The sequence below is a fragment of the Pieris brassicae genome, chromosome 8 (genome assembly GCF_905147105.1).
Source record: "Pieris brassicae chromosome 8, ilPieBrab1.1, whole genome shotgun sequence".
Taxonomy (NCBI): domain Eukaryota; kingdom Metazoa; phylum Arthropoda; class Insecta; order Lepidoptera; family Pieridae; genus Pieris; species Pieris brassicae.
The window spans coordinates 21,146,718-21,163,895 of NC_059672.1; the positions used below are offsets into that span (position 1 = coordinate 21,146,718).

Consider the following 17,178-nt stretch of genomic DNA (forward strand, 5'->3'; position numbering starts at 1 on the left):
GGCGCGGATGGGGCGTGCGTATTCGGCCGCGAAGCCGAGGTCACGTAGGCCGGCGGTGATGTCCTCTCGTGACGTGTCGACCGGAATGCCCCTGATGGCCACCTTTAAATCTTGTTCCGCCGGGAGTGAGTACGAAAACCACGAGATGTTTTCGTGAGCCTCGAGTTCGGTAAGGTATTTTTGAATTACCCTGTACTCACCCTCTTCGTCGGGTGTGAAGCGGCATCCGCGTCCATACGGTCGGGCATTGGGGGCGCGGCCTAACTTCTCTTTTAATTTGGATTATGCCGATGACCTCTGTCTGCTGAGTCACACGCACCGCGACATGCAATCTAAGTTGGACGACCTGGAACGCTGGGATTTGCGGAACTCAAAATCAACACCCGGAAAACGAAAGAAATGCGTGTTGGAGTTGAGAATCGCACCCCAATGCGGGTGGGTGCAGAGGACATAGAAAGCGTTCAACAATTTGTTTACCTCGGAAGCGTCGTGTCTGAAACTGGAGGTACAGAAGAGGACATCACTTCGCGCATTGCCAAGGCCAGAGCAACCTTTGCACAACTTCGGCCTATATGGCAGTCACGGATGTTGACGCGTCGAATCAAGGTTAAAATATTCGGATCCAACGTCAAATCTGTGCTGCTCTATGGGTGTGAAACGTGGAAGGTCACCAAACACATCTCGCACCGACTCCCAAGTCTTCGTTAACCGCTGTCTTCGCCGTATTCTGAAAATCTACTGGCCTGAAAAGATCTCTAACGAGCAACTTTGGGAGCGCTGTCGAAACCCCGATCAGCCAGCAGACCAAGCGACGCAATTGGAATTGGATAGGCCATACACTCCGAAGGGATCTCAATCACATTCCCAAGCAGGCGCTTGATTGGAATCCGCAAGGAAGGCGGAAGCGTGGCCGTCCCAAACAAACCTGGCGCCGAACAGTTGCGGACGAGGCAAAGAGGGCCGGAAAGACTTGGGAGCGAGGTGAAACACGAGGCTCAAGACCGAACGCGATGGAGACTCACTGTGGACGCCCTCTGCCCCACCTAGGGGTTATAGGACATTAAGTCAAGTAAGTCTGTCAGCAACATCATATACGAATTGAGAAGCTAATGAACAATAGCTGGTTAATATTCACAGCAGATAAAATCATTTTGACGGAACACTGCAGAAACGACGTCCGTCGATTCAGCCTATTGGGGACTTACATCGTGACGCCAAGTCATTGGTGCAGCATGCAAATTGGTAGAACAATCTTCGGTCAATCAAGCAATGTATCGGATGTAAATATACAGTTGCCACTGGCGGTGATTCCTCCAGCCCTCAGCATATGAGACCACAGAAACCACGTCGAGTTCTTTTTTGCATTAGTTAGTAATATGAAGGCCCGCCAAATGCTAGTTAAATTAATCCATTATGTAAATTTGTTATCTCTCATTCACTATAAAAACTGTCAATGAACAAACAGAAACTAACACCAAGCTTGACAGAGGATTAACAGGAACGAATTAACGCTCCTTTAAATTAATAAAATAAAGACAATAGATCCAATAAATTAGCATGTAAAGTTCTTTAATGGTAAAATATTCCTACTTTAAAAATAGGAAGGTAATCCCAGTTTTGTTCCATAGTTGGTACTGACACTGTTGTATTACTTCACAATAAGTATTTATTACAAATATAATTAAATAACATTAACTTCATTCTAAGCAGTAGAAACAAGAAACAATGTAAAAAAACATATTTAAAAATCCTTATCGCTCCCTTATTGTTGTTAAGCTGAGTCCACCAGCCATCACGAATTTTTATGAGAAAAATACAAATTCTTGGACCAAATGTTTGTGTTGAAGTTCAATCTTAATTGTCAGTGGATCAGTGTTAAAAAACTGATGTGTGTATTGTGCTGTTGCTTATTATGAACTGACTAATGAATCAAATGTTTGGATACTATTGGACAACTTTAATATCATTTATTCCATTGCACATTTAAAAAAAATACTTTTCTAAGATAGTAAATTATTAATATGTTTTACTGGGAATAATGTCATAGTACTTAAAAGTATATTGACAATTTTAAAGTAAAACACAATTTGTACATTTCAAAAGTTCCAGGTTCATTGACATGTCATACATTCCCAGTGCACCATCTACCAGTATATTACCAAGACTAACCTTCACTAACCTCTGAACTCAACAACTCAATTTTTATAACAGAGATGTCATTTTCCATCTGATTTATATTGATTTTAACTTCTGTTTGCTTTTGGCATTCACCCCGTTTTAAGGTAGTCAACTCTTGCGGTTTTAATAACTGTGCTCCAGTACAATTCTGTAGCTTGTAAAGATTTTTAATCAGTTTCTTATCTGTGAGATCGCTTATCTTCATCTGACTATTCATTTTCATAATTTCCGAGTGAAGGCTATTGAGAGGGGCAACATTTTTAAGTATATTGCTTTGACGGGGTCTAGTTGGCCGACTTAAAGATACTGGTACCTGATCAGGCAAATTATTCTCAGACTCACAAGCTTGGTACAGCTGGTCTACGTCAGATACTGTGATTCCAGAAATAGATGAAGGTGATGAAAAACTTTGTTTAGTTCTTATAGATCCAGTTTCAGGATTGTCAGGATTATCCACTTTGGCAAACTGTAAGTCTTCATAACCAAAGGGAAACTCACACTCTGTGTTCTCACACATCAAAAATTTTTCAAAGTAATTGATAAAAAAGAAATTTATTTTAGATGAACATAAAGGACACACCTAAAACAGAAACAAACAATTAATAGTTTTATCTAAAGATTCATAAGGTTACTGTTTAAACTTGTCCTTTACCCTTTCTTCTAATACTGAAAGTCTTTCCATTTCTGTTGGTTCCTAAAACAAATAACAATTCAACATCATTCTGCAAATTGCAATGAGTATATGAAGTTTATTGTTACGAAAATAATTACAATTATTGTTATTACTCTCAAATACTCACTCAAAACTTACATTTGTAGTTAAACCTGCAGTGGTGTCATTGTCCATGTTTAGCGTTACAAGTATTTTTTGTTATTAATAACAATCTTAATTACTAATAAAAATGGCAAGGGCTTGAGACAATGTCACTTTTCGAGGCGTGGAATGCTCAAACGTTTTCACGTGACTATCATACGAATTGATTTTGTGTGGGTGGGTGGGTCACGCCTGTCGAAAATAGACTTTGTCTCAAGAACTTATATTAATTTAATGAAGGAATTTAAGTCCTAACTCCTATCCTACAAAGAAAGATTTTCTAAATCAAGATTTAGCATAGAAAAGAAAGCACTAGTCCATACAATTTGTTATAAATACTAAAAAGGAGACGTATTCAGCTTATTAATTAATATCTGTGGTAATTGCTAACTGTCAGTGTCGTGTATATACCGACGACAATGCTTTTTTTTCGGTTTCCTCTCCCTGTGTAAGATCGAGTGTAGAGTAGAGTGCGTTAGTCTGTGTTACGGGTACTACGTACATCCGCGGAGGTGTAAACCGCATTAGATTTTTTTATATATAAAATTAATAATCTTTACTTAGTTTATTTTCCATCCTTCAAATATCTTAAGAAGTTATAACCATGGCTTTGCCTAGAGTTCTAGCGTCTCGTCTAATGCAAACGACAGGTAAATAATTAAGGCCGACTTAAATTTTTATATTTATATATTTTTTGTTACTTTGTCTAAAAACATATACCGTGTTCTACATTTGGAACTTGAACACATTTCTTACATGATGACTTCATAATAGTATACGATTTATTTAATAAAAAAATGATTACATAACTAACCTTTAAATGCCTGTATGCAGACATTAAATATAAGGTACGGTACTTATATCTGCCTCTAGCATTTGTTTTAACCTGATGCCAGTGTACAGCACAAAACCAAAATCGTACCAATCAAATAGCAGCATTTCAAAAATTCATTGAAGATATTTAAACAATTTGTGAAGCTCATTACAGGTTGTATTGACTTGTTTATTTGTTAGTACTTACCTTAATTATTCTTTATAGATACAATATAATGTGTAAGAAGTTTTTGTTCATAATCAAGAGTTGATTAACAATTGTAAATGTGTATTGTACATCATAAAATAAATAAGGGTAGCTAATTTATGATTCTCTTATAAATAATACTTGTGATGACCCCAGTATATAAATTGTGTGTTGCAGTGCGCCGTTACCATGGTGGGTCTCAGTTCAAACCCCCCTCTATGGACGAGCTGCCAGTGCCACGTGGATCTTGGCAGGCCAAGTATGATGCTGACCAGCGCCGCTACAATTCTATCCTTGCATTTGGAATAGCTTTTTCGGTGTTCTCATTTGCTCTTGTACGTATGAAGTGACAAACTACATTACAATTAAATAAAATGAAATCATATTTATATACAAAAATGAAGTAAAAATCTTGTTTGTTTCAGGCAAAGGGCTCCGGGTTGTTGTACTTCAACTATGCTCCACCAAAGTCACTTGACTAAGCACTGCATTGATGCAAATATGTATTCTTAGATATTAAACAATAGTATTTAATTGATATATCATTTTATTAACAAAATACTTATCATTACCATTCTATATAAATATTAGGTCCTTACATATGAAATTGGCGTTTTGTTGTACTGGCCACTTTGACCTCAAATACCTCCTCTGGTTAGGAATTTCAAATTCAAATTTGTACAGCTATTTACTCATGTATTTGTGCTTCGATGACCGTCATTCATTTGTTTTTTTTCTTCTGTCTTTTCTGTTTGCGTCACTCATTTTACAAAATGGAAAACTTAAAGTATCGCATTATTTACGAGTACGAGTTCCGCCGTGCCACTAATGCTGCGGAAACGACTCGAAGGGTGAATGATGTGTATGGCGGTCATGTAGCAAAAGAAAACACAGTTCGTTTTCGTTCTGGAAATTTCGACCTGCAGAACAAGCCCCGTGGACGGCCTGAGACCCAAGTTGATAATGAAGTATTGAAGGCTATTGTGGAAGCGGATCCATCGCAAACCACGTCCGAGTTAGCTGCAGGCTGCGGTGTTAGTGATAAAACTTTTAATTCACTTGAAGCAAATTGGGAGGATTAAAAAGCTTGAACCGGCACAATAATGGAGGTATTTTAAACCGAATCATTAACTGTGATGAAAAATGGATTCTTTACGATAATCGGAAGCGCTCAGCGCAATGGTTGGATCCTGGCCAGCCAGCTATATCCTGCCCGAAGCGAAAATTAACCCCAAAAAAGTTACTTGTAAGCGTTTGGTGGACTAGTGCCGGTATTGTTCATTGCAGTTTTCTCAAATCTGGCCAGACTATTACGGCTGATGTCTATTGTCAGCAATTGCAAACCATGATGGAAAAGCTAGCGGCTAAACAACCCAGGCTGGTCAATCGCTCCACGCCACTGCTACTTCACGACAACGCTAGACCATACACTGCACAACAGACGGCTACCAAATTAGAAGAGCTTCAATTGGAATGTTTAAGACATCTTCCGTACTCCCCGGACCTTGTTTCAACAGATTACCATTTTTTTCGAAATTTGGACAACTTCTCTGATGGGGCAGTCCAAATCGCCTTCACAGATTCCCGTCCGAATGGTTTTTTTTAGTAAAGGGATCAATGAACTACCTATGAGATGGCAAAAGTGCATAGAAAACAATGGTTCATACTTTGATTAATTAAATATATTATATTTAAAAATATTCGACTTTTTGTTCCTCCCATACAAAACGCCAATTTCATATGTAAGGACCTAATATAACATGAAATATAATCTTTTCTTCTTATCTTATAATCTAATTTTTGGAATCGCAATAGGGAAAAAGAGACCATCAAACGTTAAGCCGAATAGACGACTGCGGCTATTATGACAAACTTGCTACCGGTCTCGACCATGTCGATTTGGAAACTGACTTGCGGAACACGCCAAAATAAATTCAACCAAATTTTTAATAAGATTAAGTCTAAGTCACAGAACAATAACCGGAAACCATCGTCAACTCGGAAACTACTTTCACTTTGTGGCAATAATAAAAACACAATGTGTCAATATTCCCTGCAAATAGATATTTAAACTAATTATAAAAGTATGCATTGAGTTGTGGTTTTACTTCTTAATCTTTCTTAGAGTTCATAAATTTACAATATTACATTCAATCATAGATACAAAACTCGGGCTACAAATTGAATCACCATCTTAGATGAGGGCACTAAAAGACAAGTTATGTACATTGTACGTCCGATACGTATCTCACTATGAAAGTCACGAGACACCCGACAAACTAAAGAAGCAACTTCATTAAAGAAAATTAGAAATTAATATTTTCGGCTTTTCCACGACAAATTAGCTAAGGTACCAAACCTGTACAGAAAGTATTATACAAGAAGGGAATTCAAACATTAGACCAGCAGAATGGGTGACATCCACTGTCAACGTTGTTAAACCAACGGGTCAGGTAAGAATCTGGGGCGATTATAAAGGTTTTTGCTTTTTACGAGTTCAATAATAAAAATAAGAAAATACAAATTGAAAAATCAACACATTACTTCCCTTTCCCTTCAGCAGTTGGACAAGGTTCTCATCTTGGCTCGGTTATGGGCAGAGACGATGTCATGAATGGATTGTATTTAAATTCTACATAAAAATGGAGAATTCCTTCTTCAGGAATCTCAAGGTTTGCGATAAATTCTCAATATTCTGCCTATGTAGACTATGTTCTCTTTCTTTTCAAAGTTTTGAATAACCTGGGCGATAGGTCTCCTTGTCGTCTTTAATATTAATTGTGATCAGCTCTATGTGTATTTCGTACATACTTATTAATCGTGTACATGCATGTTCTGTGTTTTTCAATTTAATATTTTATGTGTATATGTATATTGACAGAGTTATAAAACTCGTCATCGGAACGGGCTCCTTCGACCGGAGAGTCAGTGGTCGCGCGCGATGTCCGAGAAGGCGCTCAGGATGTCGGCCGTGTCGAGGGGCAGCGCCAGGCCGGCGCCGGGGTAGCAGGCCGCGATGCGCGTCTGCAGCGCCACGTGCTGCGCCAGGAACTCCTCCTGCATGGCGCGCCACACCACCTGCAGCAGCCCCGCCTCCTCGCTCAGGTGCTTCTCGACGCTGCGGTACAGGCGATGCAGCGAACGACGCACCTCGTGCGGCGGGTACAGCGCCAGCAGACGCCGCAGCTCGTGCTTGCCGAAGGCGGCGCGGAAGCAGACCTCGTCCTCGCGGGCGCCCGACGCCACCGCCTCGGCGACGCCCTCGAAGAAGGCGGCGATCTTGTCGAGCGGCCGCCCGAACGACAGCGTCACGTAGCGACGCAGCGCGTCGGCGTAGCGCCGCTTGGCCTCGCGCCGCAGCGGCTCGAGCGCGGGCACGCGCAGCGCGCTCAGGGCCGCGTGCAGCCGATGAAAGTTCTCGAGCTGCACGACGTCGCGCGGAGTGCGCGGGTGCTCGGCGGCCTCCACGGCGGCCATCGCGCCGCCCACGAGCGCGCAGTACCAACGGTCCAGCTCGGCGCGTCTGCCGCCCGCGAAGATCCGCTCGCACTCGCCGCTCACCTCCTCCAGCTCCGAGATGAAGCCGAAGATGCCGCACTTGGGCTTCTTGGCCGCCTGACGAACGATAAACGTGAAAATGGAAAGAGTCCACGGAGAGAAGGAGAGCCGGTCGTCGGCGGACGCGCCCGACCTGTTTGACGGCGTCGGGCATCGCGGCCAGGCGCTCGGCGAGGGCGCGGTCGGCGGCGCGCTTGGCGGCCACGGCCACCGCCGCCAGCACCTGCCGCGACCAGCGCCCCTCGGCCGCCTCCCCGCCGTCGCCGAGCACGCGCCGGCCCAGCCACGCCAGCGCTCGCATGGCCCCGAACGGGTCCCGCTCCACGTGCGACAGCAGCCCCAGCAGCTGCTGCTCGAGCGCCGGGAACAGCTCGCCCATGGTGCGCTTCACCGCGGCCTCGCTCCTCTCGCCCTCGCCGCCGTCCTGTGCGAGTTTACGAGTGAACGGACGAAACGTCATCGGGGGCGCGTCTCGTCCCGATCGACCGCAGTTTCACCTTCCGATCGACGTCCAGAGCGAAGAACCGCGTGCAGAAATCCTGTTCGGCGTCGCACACCGTCTCCACCGCGGTGAGCACGTCGGCGAGAGGGGCGTCGACGCGGTCGGGCCGGTCGAGGCGCTCGCGGGCGACGGCGCAGGCGGCCGCCGTCTCGCGCTCGTAAAGCTTGCTCCACGTCGACACGTAAACGCGCAGGAGCGCCTCGTGCGCGCGTTCGTCCATCTCGCGCAGGCGGCGCGCGAGAGGAGCGTACGGCGCCAGCTCGGCGTGGTGGCGACGCGACGGACCTCCCGACACCGTCTGCGCCTCGTTGGCGAGGTGAATGAGCGCGTTGTTGAGGTGGCGGGCCACGGCGGCGGCCAGCTGATCGCGCGCGCGACGCAGGCGACGCAGCCGTTCCCGCACGGCGGCGAGCCTGAGGCGGGCGGCGGGCGCGGTCCGCTCGGCCTCGAGCGCGTCGATCAGCGCCTCCGCCGCCGCCGCCGCCCGCGCCCTTCCCTCGGCGGTAGCCAGCGGTATCTGCTCGCAGACTTTTTTACGTGAGCGCCGCCGTTAGATTCCGCCCCGACGGCGACTAGGGTGAGAGCGCTCACCTCGGGCAGCCGGTCGAGGTCGGCGAGGGCGGGCGAGTCCAGCCAGGCCGCGATGTGGGCGAGCTCGGCGCGCAGGGCGCGGGCGCCATCGTCGGCTCTGCCGCCCGCCCATCGCGCCGGAAGCGCTCCTCCGCCGGCTCGGGCCAGCGCCTCCAGCCTGCCCGCTCGCGCCGACAGCGACGCACCCAGCGCGCTGCCATCTGCGTGTCGTGACGTTTTATGTGATTTAAAGTTGTGAATAAAAGCCGATTAACGAAAATTAATCGATATTGTAAGCAATTGAAATTCAAAGCGCCATAAGCCATAAGACGGAGGAGAAATGTTTACGATTAATTGAAACAATGTAAAATTCTGTCTGAATAAAGGATATTATTATTTTTATCATTGAATACTTGAACATTGACCCAAAATAGTAGTTGAACTATTGTCAAAATTATCAAATTTTAAGGTAATTAACGGGCTGGTGGATTGCCCAGAAATTTTAGAACGTTTATCCATACAAGTTCCTCGGGAGTCGTTTGTACAATCGAAGATGTTTTCACATCCGACATTGTCGAACAAACGTTGCCAGAAACTCTCCAATTAATAGATTATGTCGCTACCATAATGAAATTGCACAGAGTTTTGACATCTTTCATGGTTCTCTGGCCTCAGCTAAGAGTAGAATTAGGACACTGTACTGATAATTTATTTTCTTAGTTCAAATAGTTTAATTCTTTTATAGTTTGTATTTAGATTTTTATGGTTGTTCGTATTAACACTGTATATTGTATCTACTTGAATTCGCTGGTCGTGTCCACATGTAATAGGGACGGCACCGCTTTTTATATATATTTTTTTGTATCTATGTCAATTTATATCATGTGTTTGTTCTTATTATGTGGTCCTAATAATAATAATAAAAAATAAAAAAAAACTCTGACACGAAGATTTTACGCGATTTCTCGTCGTGAAAAGGTCAAATGATAACGGTCGACCTCATTGTTAAAAAACAAAAGCCACATACCCTCAAGCCTGGCGGCAAGTTTGGCACCTCCTCCTTCCGTGGCAGCAGCCAACATGCCTCCTACGTTCAGAGCATCCAGTCGAGCTAATTTCTCGGCCAATCTCTTGACACGTCTTTCGGCGTCGCCTTCTTCGATTTCGGCATCTTCTAGCAAAGAAGCTAGCTCGGTTTCCGAAAGAGAATTGTTGGAAGTAGACGAAGTGGCGGCGACCGCTGCGCGGTTTAGGTGAGCGCGAGACGTTTCATCGGGACATGCCCATTTAACAGTCTCTCCCCCCATTTCAATACTTACTTCACAGTTCTGTAGAATATAAATTTAAAGCTAAAGTAATTTTTTTAAACAAAAATTAGTAAAGTGCGTTCATGTTTTAAATTTAAATAATCCTGTACGAGGCTGGGTATGCCAAGACTGTAACATTTTGCTCACTGAGGCTTTCCTACTCTTATAAGCGTGGCGATTTCCTAAATCGTCGAAGTTACGCCCCGTGAGTATAGCCGTCTGCAACCGTTACGTCGCATTCATTCGATACACGTAAATTAATCAATAAAGCTTTTTATAAATTTGACGAATATTTATCTATTTATCATTGGGATTGATTGGGTCGAGTTCAAACAATTTGTATTTTAAATTTACAATTAATATATCTTCTTCTCACATTCATAAGTTGTTTACCTATATGAATAAAGTTGTTTTGAGTTTTGCAATTAACTTTGCATATCATCATTATATTGTACAAACATATCGTATTTTTATTGTATTATTATAAAATTCTCTATTATTTAAAGCACCCCGATGATCCGGGACCCATACAAACCCATAACATCAACAATGTACAAGATGAAATTATAAATATAATACAACACGAATCAAAATATTTAGAGTGCCTTGGACACATAGAGCTCTTCTACCCGTCTATCACATAATATCTATATCCAGGATACCATAGAACTAACAACAGCTGATTATCTCTTAAAGAGCATTTAGAAGATGGTGGTTATACCACTTTAGTAGTAAGAAAATTCTTCATGTAAAGTCCAAAGTCTAAAAAGTAAAAGAAATGTTTTTAGAGATGTACAAGGATTAAACTTTAAACATAACTTTATTGGAATATTATAGTGTCAGTATATTGTGCCTCTTTATACACCAAAGCCAAAAAAAGAATTTTTTTTACAGAACAGGAGGCAAACAGGCTCCTGCCTGCGGCTCGCCAGATGTTAAGTGATACTGCCGCCCACGGACACTTTAAAAAAAATTGTAAATAATAATTAATAAGTTCAATTTGCCAGCTAATGTATTAAGAAGTCAGCAACCAATATACCGGTAAATCTGAGCGGAGTCTCGCAATATGTAGTGGCCAAGACCGCAACCGGACAGAGCCCTCGTACAACGCCAGTGTGCCGCTGCTCTCCACCGCTAGTCTCTGTGCGCGCCCACCACTGCCAGTTACCACCATATTACACACCACAGTTGCACATTCCTCCAACTTCATCTTAATATGTTGCACCAGACCACAAGCCTAATGGAAACACGATATAAGACCTATAGTTACGAAATTATTATCAAAGCTTTGAAAAGTTAATTATTATTTATTGTTAATATACTGTTGTAAATTAGGATCCTAGAAATTGGATGGTGAAACTCCTTTATAGTTCGATAACAAATTATATAATGTTCTTTAATTCGTAAGTTTATAATTTAATCCATGACATTATTTCAATAAATAAATATTCTAAAAACAGTATTACATTTATTTTATGTTTGACGTTCGGTTGGGCTGTTGTTCATTGTTGGCTTTGAAGTTTTAAGTTGAGCATCGCTAGTCACTTTTTGACAGTCTCATAGCTAGTGATTGTATCACAGATAACTATTGGTTATGAAATTAAATTTATCAGAATTCAGAAAAAATATCTTAGAATGGCAACCGAATGAATATTTTATTAATCCAGTATCTAATAGGGTGGACTAGCGGCTATAGCAATTAATGAAAATGTAAATAATACTTGAAAAGATTGTGTTTACTTGTATATTTCATTACGAGTGCGGAAAGCCTGTTATTGCAAGAGTTCCGACAAATGTTTACAGTCGAAAAAAGTTGCAAGGTCGGTTCCGCACGTGTACTGAACAACTATTTTTAATATATATATATATTTGAAGTCTGTGCTTAGGCGACTAACCTGTGGTCCTGTGGGCTCAGGGCTGTAGCCTGTGCATAACGTATAACCCCAACTGTGTCTGAAATCTGAATCCTTTTATTAAATGTTTGTGGTAATTTTTAGAAACAAAACCTAACGTAAAACTATATATGCTACTTATTTCCAAACATACAAAGAAAACAGATAGCTTTGTTTAAAATGTCTAAAACAAGCAGTGGAAAGGGAACAAAATCCAAGTCCAATGAGGAGGTATTCGCAGGTTTTCAAACTCTTCGAAATGAACAAAGACAATTAGCAAATAAAATTTCAGAATTAGAAATGGATCTAAATGAGCACAAGTAAGTTTAAAACTATAAGGGAGAGCAGAAGTTTATTTTTCTGTTAGTAATATGTTGTTACTATTTTAGAATTGTAATAGAAACTTTACAAGCGGTGGAGCCAAAACGCAAGTGTTTCCGTATGATCGGTGGAGTATTAGTTGAGCGCACAGTCGCCGAAATACTACCAGAGCTTGAGACTAACTTGGAAAGGTTACCAAGTGCAATCGAGGTATAAATTCAAATATTGTCACTCATAACATTGATTTTCATGTATTAAGCCCCAATAAATTATGTATTTCAGACACTTAATGAACAATTGGCCCATAAAGGACAAGAGATCAACGATTATATAGAGAAACATGACATCCGAGTGCAGCGTGGGGCTCAGCAGCCAACAGAAGCACCCTCACAGGACTCTTCAAATGCTAAATCCAATGTTCTTGTTGCAAGTGGTTAAAATTATTCTGAATCCTTTATTACTTTCGAGCTTGTTTGTAACAAAAATAAATTCAATTGATTAAACATGTAACATGTGATAACAATTTATTATATGAAATGGACACTAAAACTAACTTCTATTACATTATGGTGAAAATCATTTAAATTACATATTATCAAAATAAATCTTATACCTTTGTTTAACAATAAAAACATCATAAATTCATGATTACCTTATAGATATAAATAATTTTATTTAACTTTTTTTTAACTAGTAATAAAGATCCTTGCTTATTATAATGTTTTTAATTTTAAGTGAATTGTGATTATTTCTCAGTAAATAAGGGAGCTAAGACAAACTGAGCTTATGAAGCAAAGTAACAATATTAAAAGAGAAAACAAAATGGGTGCAGATGTGCCTGCTTATCTCATTATTTTCACACCTAACTAAATGTGAAAATCTTGAGATATTAAACAAAATGAATATGCCATTTTTTAATTTATAAAACACATACTTTAAGTGACACGGTTAAAGCATGTATTTTCACTTATTTTAAGCGCTATACAAACATTCATAATATTAATATTATGTCTCGGAAGACGGCTTCGATGGAGCGACGCCCTCGGCGAGACACCAGTCGCCACTCGCGCCGCCAAACTTGCTCACGACGCGAAGCTCGCCGATGGTCATGTGCCGATCGACCGACTTGCACATGTCGTAGAGCGCCAGCGCGGCCACGGCGCACCCCGTCAGCGCCTCCATCTCTACGCCGGTGCGCGACGTCGCCCGCGTTTCGCACGCCAACTTCACGGCCACGCGGCCGTCGCGCGGAGTCGCCGCCGCGCTCGGGAGCTCCACCGACACTCGCGCCAGCTCCAGCGGCAGCGGGTGGCACAACGGGACGAGGTCGGCCGTGCGCTTCGCGCCCATCGCGCCCGCCACCTGCGCCACCGTCGTCGCGTCGCCCTTGGAGAGGCCGGCGCCGCGCAGCAGTCGCGCCAGCTTCTCGCTGACCAGCAGCTCGCACTCGGCGCGTGCGCCCCGCCGCGTCACAGGCTTGGCGCCCACGTCGACCATGCGCGCTCGGCCCTCCGCGTCGAGATGGGTGAGCGTGCAGTAGCCGCGCCGCCCCGCCTGCGCCGCCCGAGCGCGCCGCGCCGGCGGTCCCGCTGTAACGTCCGCGTCACCCGCCTATCAGTATCATCGGCCGGTTCTTCGCTCGCGCCAGCTCCCGCATCCCTACAACACAGGCGCCGGTTCGATCGAAGGCGAGGCGACGTCGGAGTCGAGAGGAGCGGACGGTACCTGCGTGCTGCGGCCTCTTGCGGCGGAGGGCGGCCCGCACGAGCGCGGACAGGTCGTCGTCGGAGACGCCGGCGCGCAGGGCGTCGCGCAGCGAGAGCTCGTCGGCGCCGAACAGGCAGACCTTGAGGCCGCCGTCGGCCGTGAGACGCAGGCGGTTGCAGGAGCCGCAGAACGGGCGCGTCATGGAGGAGATGAAGCCGAGGCGGCCGACGTGGCCGGGCACGCGCCACAGCGACGCCGTGCCGCAGGAGGGCGCGGCCAACGGCAGCAGATCGCCGTAGCGCTTTCGGAGCGCGGCGAGCGCTTCGTCGCCGGGCACGAGCCTCGCGTCGGCCCACGCGTTGCCCGAGAACGGCATGAACTCGATGAACCTGGGGGACGAAGCTCTTCAATGACCACACGGTCTTCGGCCCGAAACGAACGAACGTCGCGGCGACTGACCTGACTTCCACGTCCTTGTCTTTGGTGAATTCGGCGAAGTCGCAAATCTCGTCGTCGTTGAAACCTGCGAACACAAACCGATCACCGAGAGAAGCAAACGGAAGCGACGGCACGAGGCCTCGCAGAGCCTTTTTCACCTTTCATGAGGACGGTGTTAATTTTGAGAGGGCGGTAGTCGAGCTGCAGAGCGAGATCGACGCAGGCCAGGACCTTTCGCAGACCCTGCAACGTTCAATGGGGCTTTAGGAATAGATTGCGGGAGAGAATCGAGCGAAAGCGAAAATACGCACGGGGCGCCTCGCCATGCGCTCGTAGCGGTCCGCACGCAGAGTGTCGAGCGAGAGGTTGAGCGCGCCGAGGCCGGCGCGGCGCAGCGCTGGCAGTCGGCGCGCCAGAGCCACGCCGTTGCTGGTCATGGCCACGGTGGTGATGCCGTCGGTGGCCGCCACCTCCCGCACCACGTCGGCCAGATCCGACCGTAACGTCGGCTCTCCGCCTGTCAGCCGCACCTTGCGCACGCCCAGCGTCGCGAACAGCCGCACTAACCGCGACAACTCGTCGCGCGACAGCAGCTCGTTTCGCCCGCACAGCGGCACGCCCTCGGCCGGCATGCAGTATTGACCTATCGAAAGATTCGATGTCGCAGCTATGCAATATTCTCCCTTTTGTTTCTTTTACCGTGACGGGGCGGGGAGATACCGGAATGAAATAAGATATCGCTTTGCAGTGTTCTAAAACAACTAACTAAATGAAACTAATAAAAAATTCAAATACATTAAATTGTTGTTTATCAAATTGTCTTCATTCAGTTATAAATTATTACCTCAAATTTCATCATCAAATGTATAGATAACAATAAGTCACAATAATGAAATTGAATGACCTCTATCCGAAAGATACAAAATGAATATGCTTATTTCTTAAATCTACCGTCTTACAACAAAGTGTGATTAATATCTAATTATAACAATGTTTTATAAAATATTTAAGTCAAAATATAGTTATTAAGACTAATGTGTCCATGCTTTTATTACTTACAGCGAAGGTTGCACCGCTCTGTAAGGGATATCCGCAGATAATCATGTTTCCGTCCAAGTAAGTCCATCAGAGGTGGATTTTCTACTTTAGATTGATTCTTTGAATGGCCATTCACATTCTGAAGATAAAAATGACCATGTCAGAAATACTATCTTTACATAAACCCTAGTTTGGAAAAATTTACTTATGCAGTAGGTACTACTTAAACTTACATTGGTGTACCGTCTGCTGGACTCGCTATACCAAGAATAGCCTTTTAATTGGGTATTCTTAATCACAACTGAGAATGGCGCTCGGGTCATAAATAATTGTCTACATAAGATCATTTTGTTGTTTTTATCTTGCGGATATCAATAGGACCTAAGCGATAAAAAAGAACCTAGATCAATTTAGTATTAAAGTAATACGAAACATTAAATTATGAATAACAATGTTAATAAAACACAAATTATACCACCGCACAAGACACAGGTTCGTTAGTATGTGTTTACAAATTACAATTAGATAGTATGCATCGTACACATAACCTATAAAAAGTGGGTTCGTAACAGCTGTGGGCTAGAAAAACTTAATAAAATTGTACAGTTCCTATTGTTACGCATTAAGGAATATAAATTCACATGTATATTGTATAATGTATTCTTTTTCATTGTTAAATAGTGAGGTGGACATTATAGTTGTTAAATATATAATTGCTGTACAGACTAATTGCAAACATTTGCAATAATTTTTAAATCCATATATGTACCTACTTATAAAAATTCTAATAATAATTAAACAATTTAAACCGTTTGGTTTAGGTTTATAATTATATAATAAAATACAAAAAAATAACACTACTAATAAGAAATTTAAAATACAGCGGATTCTAAAAGCAAATAAACGAAGGTATAGATAATTAATACATAATTTATGAACTATCTATATCTGTAATCATAACTTCTAGAACTCAATCTACACTGTATAGTATATTTGTTTTAGATTTATTTTTAGTCAACGCTGTGCACTGAATTATCAATACATATATACATATCTTGGAAACTATAAGTGACGTCGAGATGATCGTTTGTTTCTTAAGTTAAGTATAAAGTTTCATCAAAACGGTTCAAGATATACAAGGCCCGTACATAAATGCATACTGATGTATTTAATGTATACATACATAATTTGTATACAATTATTAATTCTCCCTTCCATCTTCGAATTTGTGTCCAATTGTATTCGCTATGATTTATAAATCATTTATAATTACTTCGATTGAATACCTCAGCGTTTAGGAGTCGTGCAATTATTGACTGGGTAAACACTGATTTAGCCAGTAACCATAAGCAACGTAAAGAAAATCACTAATGTGTTATGATGCCAGTATCCACTATCTTAAAGACTTTATCGGATTACGCATCTAATTATTATAAGTACAAGCTTGCAAAGAAAACAACACTGATTCTAATTACATTGATACAAATAGAACGCAAGTCATTTTGTAATTGTTTTAGTTGACGATGCCAGAATATGATGAATAAATTCCATAGTTTGTCCAATTCATATAAAGTAAATATCATAATGGTTTGGTTAACCCTTTTTTGGATTTTTTTTATTTTGAAGTCGTGTTCAGATATTATATGTAGTCGTATATTACAACTTTAGTATTTTATACGTAAGTCTATTTATGTTTGAGCTTATTTTATGGTTCACAAAAAAGTGATATATACTACTTAATAACGCTCATCTCTGAAATAACTGGACACATATCCGAGTTGGTGAAATTATTTCATACTGTTTTAATATTGTTATAGTATGCAAAGCGTACG

General features: G+C 42.8%; 4 protein-coding genes across 13 annotated transcripts; 1 reads left to right on the top strand and 3 right to left on the bottom strand.

Annotated features, from left to right (window-relative positions):
* Positions 1–1,543: 1,543 nt before the first annotated feature.
* Positions 1,544–3,226, bottom strand: LOC123713501. 2 transcript variants are annotated; one of them, XM_045667198.1, is made up of 3 exons: positions 2,990–3,226; positions 2,831–2,872; positions 1,544–2,758 (listed from the first exon to the last, which is right to left on the bottom strand). In XM_045667198.1, exons 1-3 carry the CDS (start codon positions 3,023–3,025, stop codon positions 2,165–2,167), a joined length of 672 nt encoding a protein of 223 aa, XP_045523154.1. In that variant the 5' UTR covers positions 3,026–3,226; the 3' UTR covers positions 1,544–2,164. The 2 variants fall into 2 exon arrangements, with proteins under 2 accessions (XP_045523154.1, XP_045523155.1); XM_045667199.1 differs by having other exon boundaries at positions 2,979–3,224.
* A 3,450-nt stretch (positions 3,227–6,676) lies between these two features.
* LOC123713653 (exocyst complex component 1) lies at positions 6,677–11,470 on the bottom strand. 3 transcript variants are annotated; one of them, XM_045667430.1, is made up of 7 exons: positions 11,417–11,470; positions 10,990–11,187; positions 9,671–9,971; positions 8,665–8,864; positions 8,069–8,590; positions 7,705–7,995; positions 6,677–7,628 (listed from the first exon to the last, which is right to left on the bottom strand). In XM_045667430.1, exons 2-7 carry the CDS (start codon positions 11,158–11,160, stop codon positions 6,939–6,941), a joined length of 2,175 nt encoding a protein of 724 aa, XP_045523386.1. In that variant the 5' UTR covers positions 11,161–11,187; positions 11,417–11,470; the 3' UTR covers positions 6,677–6,938. The 3 variants fall into 3 exon arrangements, with proteins under 3 accessions (XP_045523386.1, XP_045523387.1, XP_045523385.1); XM_045667431.1 differs by lacking the exon at positions 11,417–11,470 and adding an exon at positions 11,273–11,376; XM_045667429.1 differs by lacking the exon at positions 11,417–11,470 and having other exon boundaries at positions 10,990–11,373.
* A 368-nt stretch (positions 11,471–11,838) lies between these two features.
* On the top strand, positions 11,839–12,680 carry LOC123713659 (prefoldin subunit 2). Its single transcript, XM_045667445.1, has 3 exons — positions 11,839–12,162; positions 12,232–12,373; positions 12,446–12,680. Exons 1-3 carry the CDS (start codon positions 12,023–12,025, stop codon positions 12,599–12,601), a joined length of 438 nt encoding a protein of 145 aa, XP_045523401.1. The 5' UTR covers positions 11,839–12,022; the 3' UTR covers positions 12,602–12,680.
* Positions 12,681–13,064: 384 nt separating this feature from the next.
* Positions 13,065–16,690, bottom strand: LOC123713655 (GTP 3',8-cyclase, mitochondrial). 7 transcript variants are annotated; one of them, XM_045667438.1, is made up of 8 exons: positions 16,633–16,690; positions 15,580–15,727; positions 15,368–15,485; positions 14,620–14,951; positions 14,467–14,551; positions 14,330–14,393; positions 13,889–14,259; positions 13,065–13,752 (listed from the first exon to the last, which is right to left on the bottom strand). In XM_045667438.1, exons 2-8 carry the CDS (start codon positions 15,691–15,693, stop codon positions 13,169–13,171), a joined length of 1,668 nt encoding a protein of 555 aa, XP_045523394.1. In that variant the 5' UTR covers positions 15,694–15,727; positions 16,633–16,690; the 3' UTR covers positions 13,065–13,168. The 7 variants fall into 7 exon arrangements, with proteins under 7 accessions (XP_045523394.1, XP_045523395.1, XP_045523392.1 ...); XM_045667439.1 differs by lacking the exon at positions 16,633–16,690 and adding an exon at positions 16,530–16,624; XM_045667436.1 differs by lacking the exon at positions 16,633–16,690 and adding an exon at positions 16,120–16,160.
* Between the last annotated feature and the right edge of the window lie 488 nt (positions 16,691–17,178).

Bases quoted from the DNA above. Each gene is read 5' to 3' on its own strand.
- LOC123713501 (XM_045667198.1), bottom strand. From the start codon at position 3,025: ATGGACAATGACACCACTGCAGGTTTAACTACAAAT. The intron at 2,873-2,989 runs GTAAGTTTTGAG...TATTTGTTTTAG, and splicing joins CTGCAGGTTTAACTACAAAT to GAACCAACAGAAATGGAAAG. The intron at 2,759-2,830 runs GTAAAGGACAAG...TTTCTGTTTTAG, and splicing joins TTTCAGTATTAGAAGAAAGG to GTGTGTCCTTTATGTTCATC.
- LOC123713653 (XM_045667430.1), bottom strand. From the start codon at position 11,160: ATGAAGTTGGAGGAATGTGCAACTGTGGTGTGTAATATGGTGGTAACT. The intron at 7,996-8,068 runs GTGAAACTGCGG...AAACTCGCACAG, and splicing joins CTCTGGACGTCGATCGGAAG to GACGGCGGCGAGGGCGAGAG. The intron at 7,629-7,704 runs GTCGGGCGCGTC...ATCGTTCGTCAG, and splicing joins TGCCCGACGCCGTCAAACAG to GCGGCCAAGAAGCCCAAGTG.
- LOC123713659 (XM_045667445.1), top strand. From the start codon at position 12,023: ATGTCTAAAACAAGCAGTGGAAAGGGAACAAAATCCAAGTCCAATGAG. The intron at 12,163-12,231 runs GTAAGTTTAAAA...TTACTATTTTAG, and splicing joins ATGGATCTAAATGAGCACAA to AATTGTAATAGAAACTTTAC. The intron at 12,374-12,445 runs GTATAAATTCAA...TATGTATTTCAG, and splicing joins GGTTACCAAGTGCAATCGAG to ACACTTAATGAACAATTGGC.
- LOC123713655 (XM_045667438.1), bottom strand. From the start codon at position 15,693: ATGATCTTATGTAGACAATTATTTATGACCCGAGCGCCATTCTCAGTT. The intron at 15,486-15,579 runs GTAAGTTTAAGT...TTTTATCTTCAG, and splicing joins CCAGCAGACGGTACACCAAT to AATGTGAATGGCCATTCAAA. The intron at 14,260-14,329 runs GTCAGTCGCCGC...TTCGTCCCCCAG, and splicing joins GACAAGGACGTGGAAGTCAG to GTTCATCGAGTTCATGCCGT.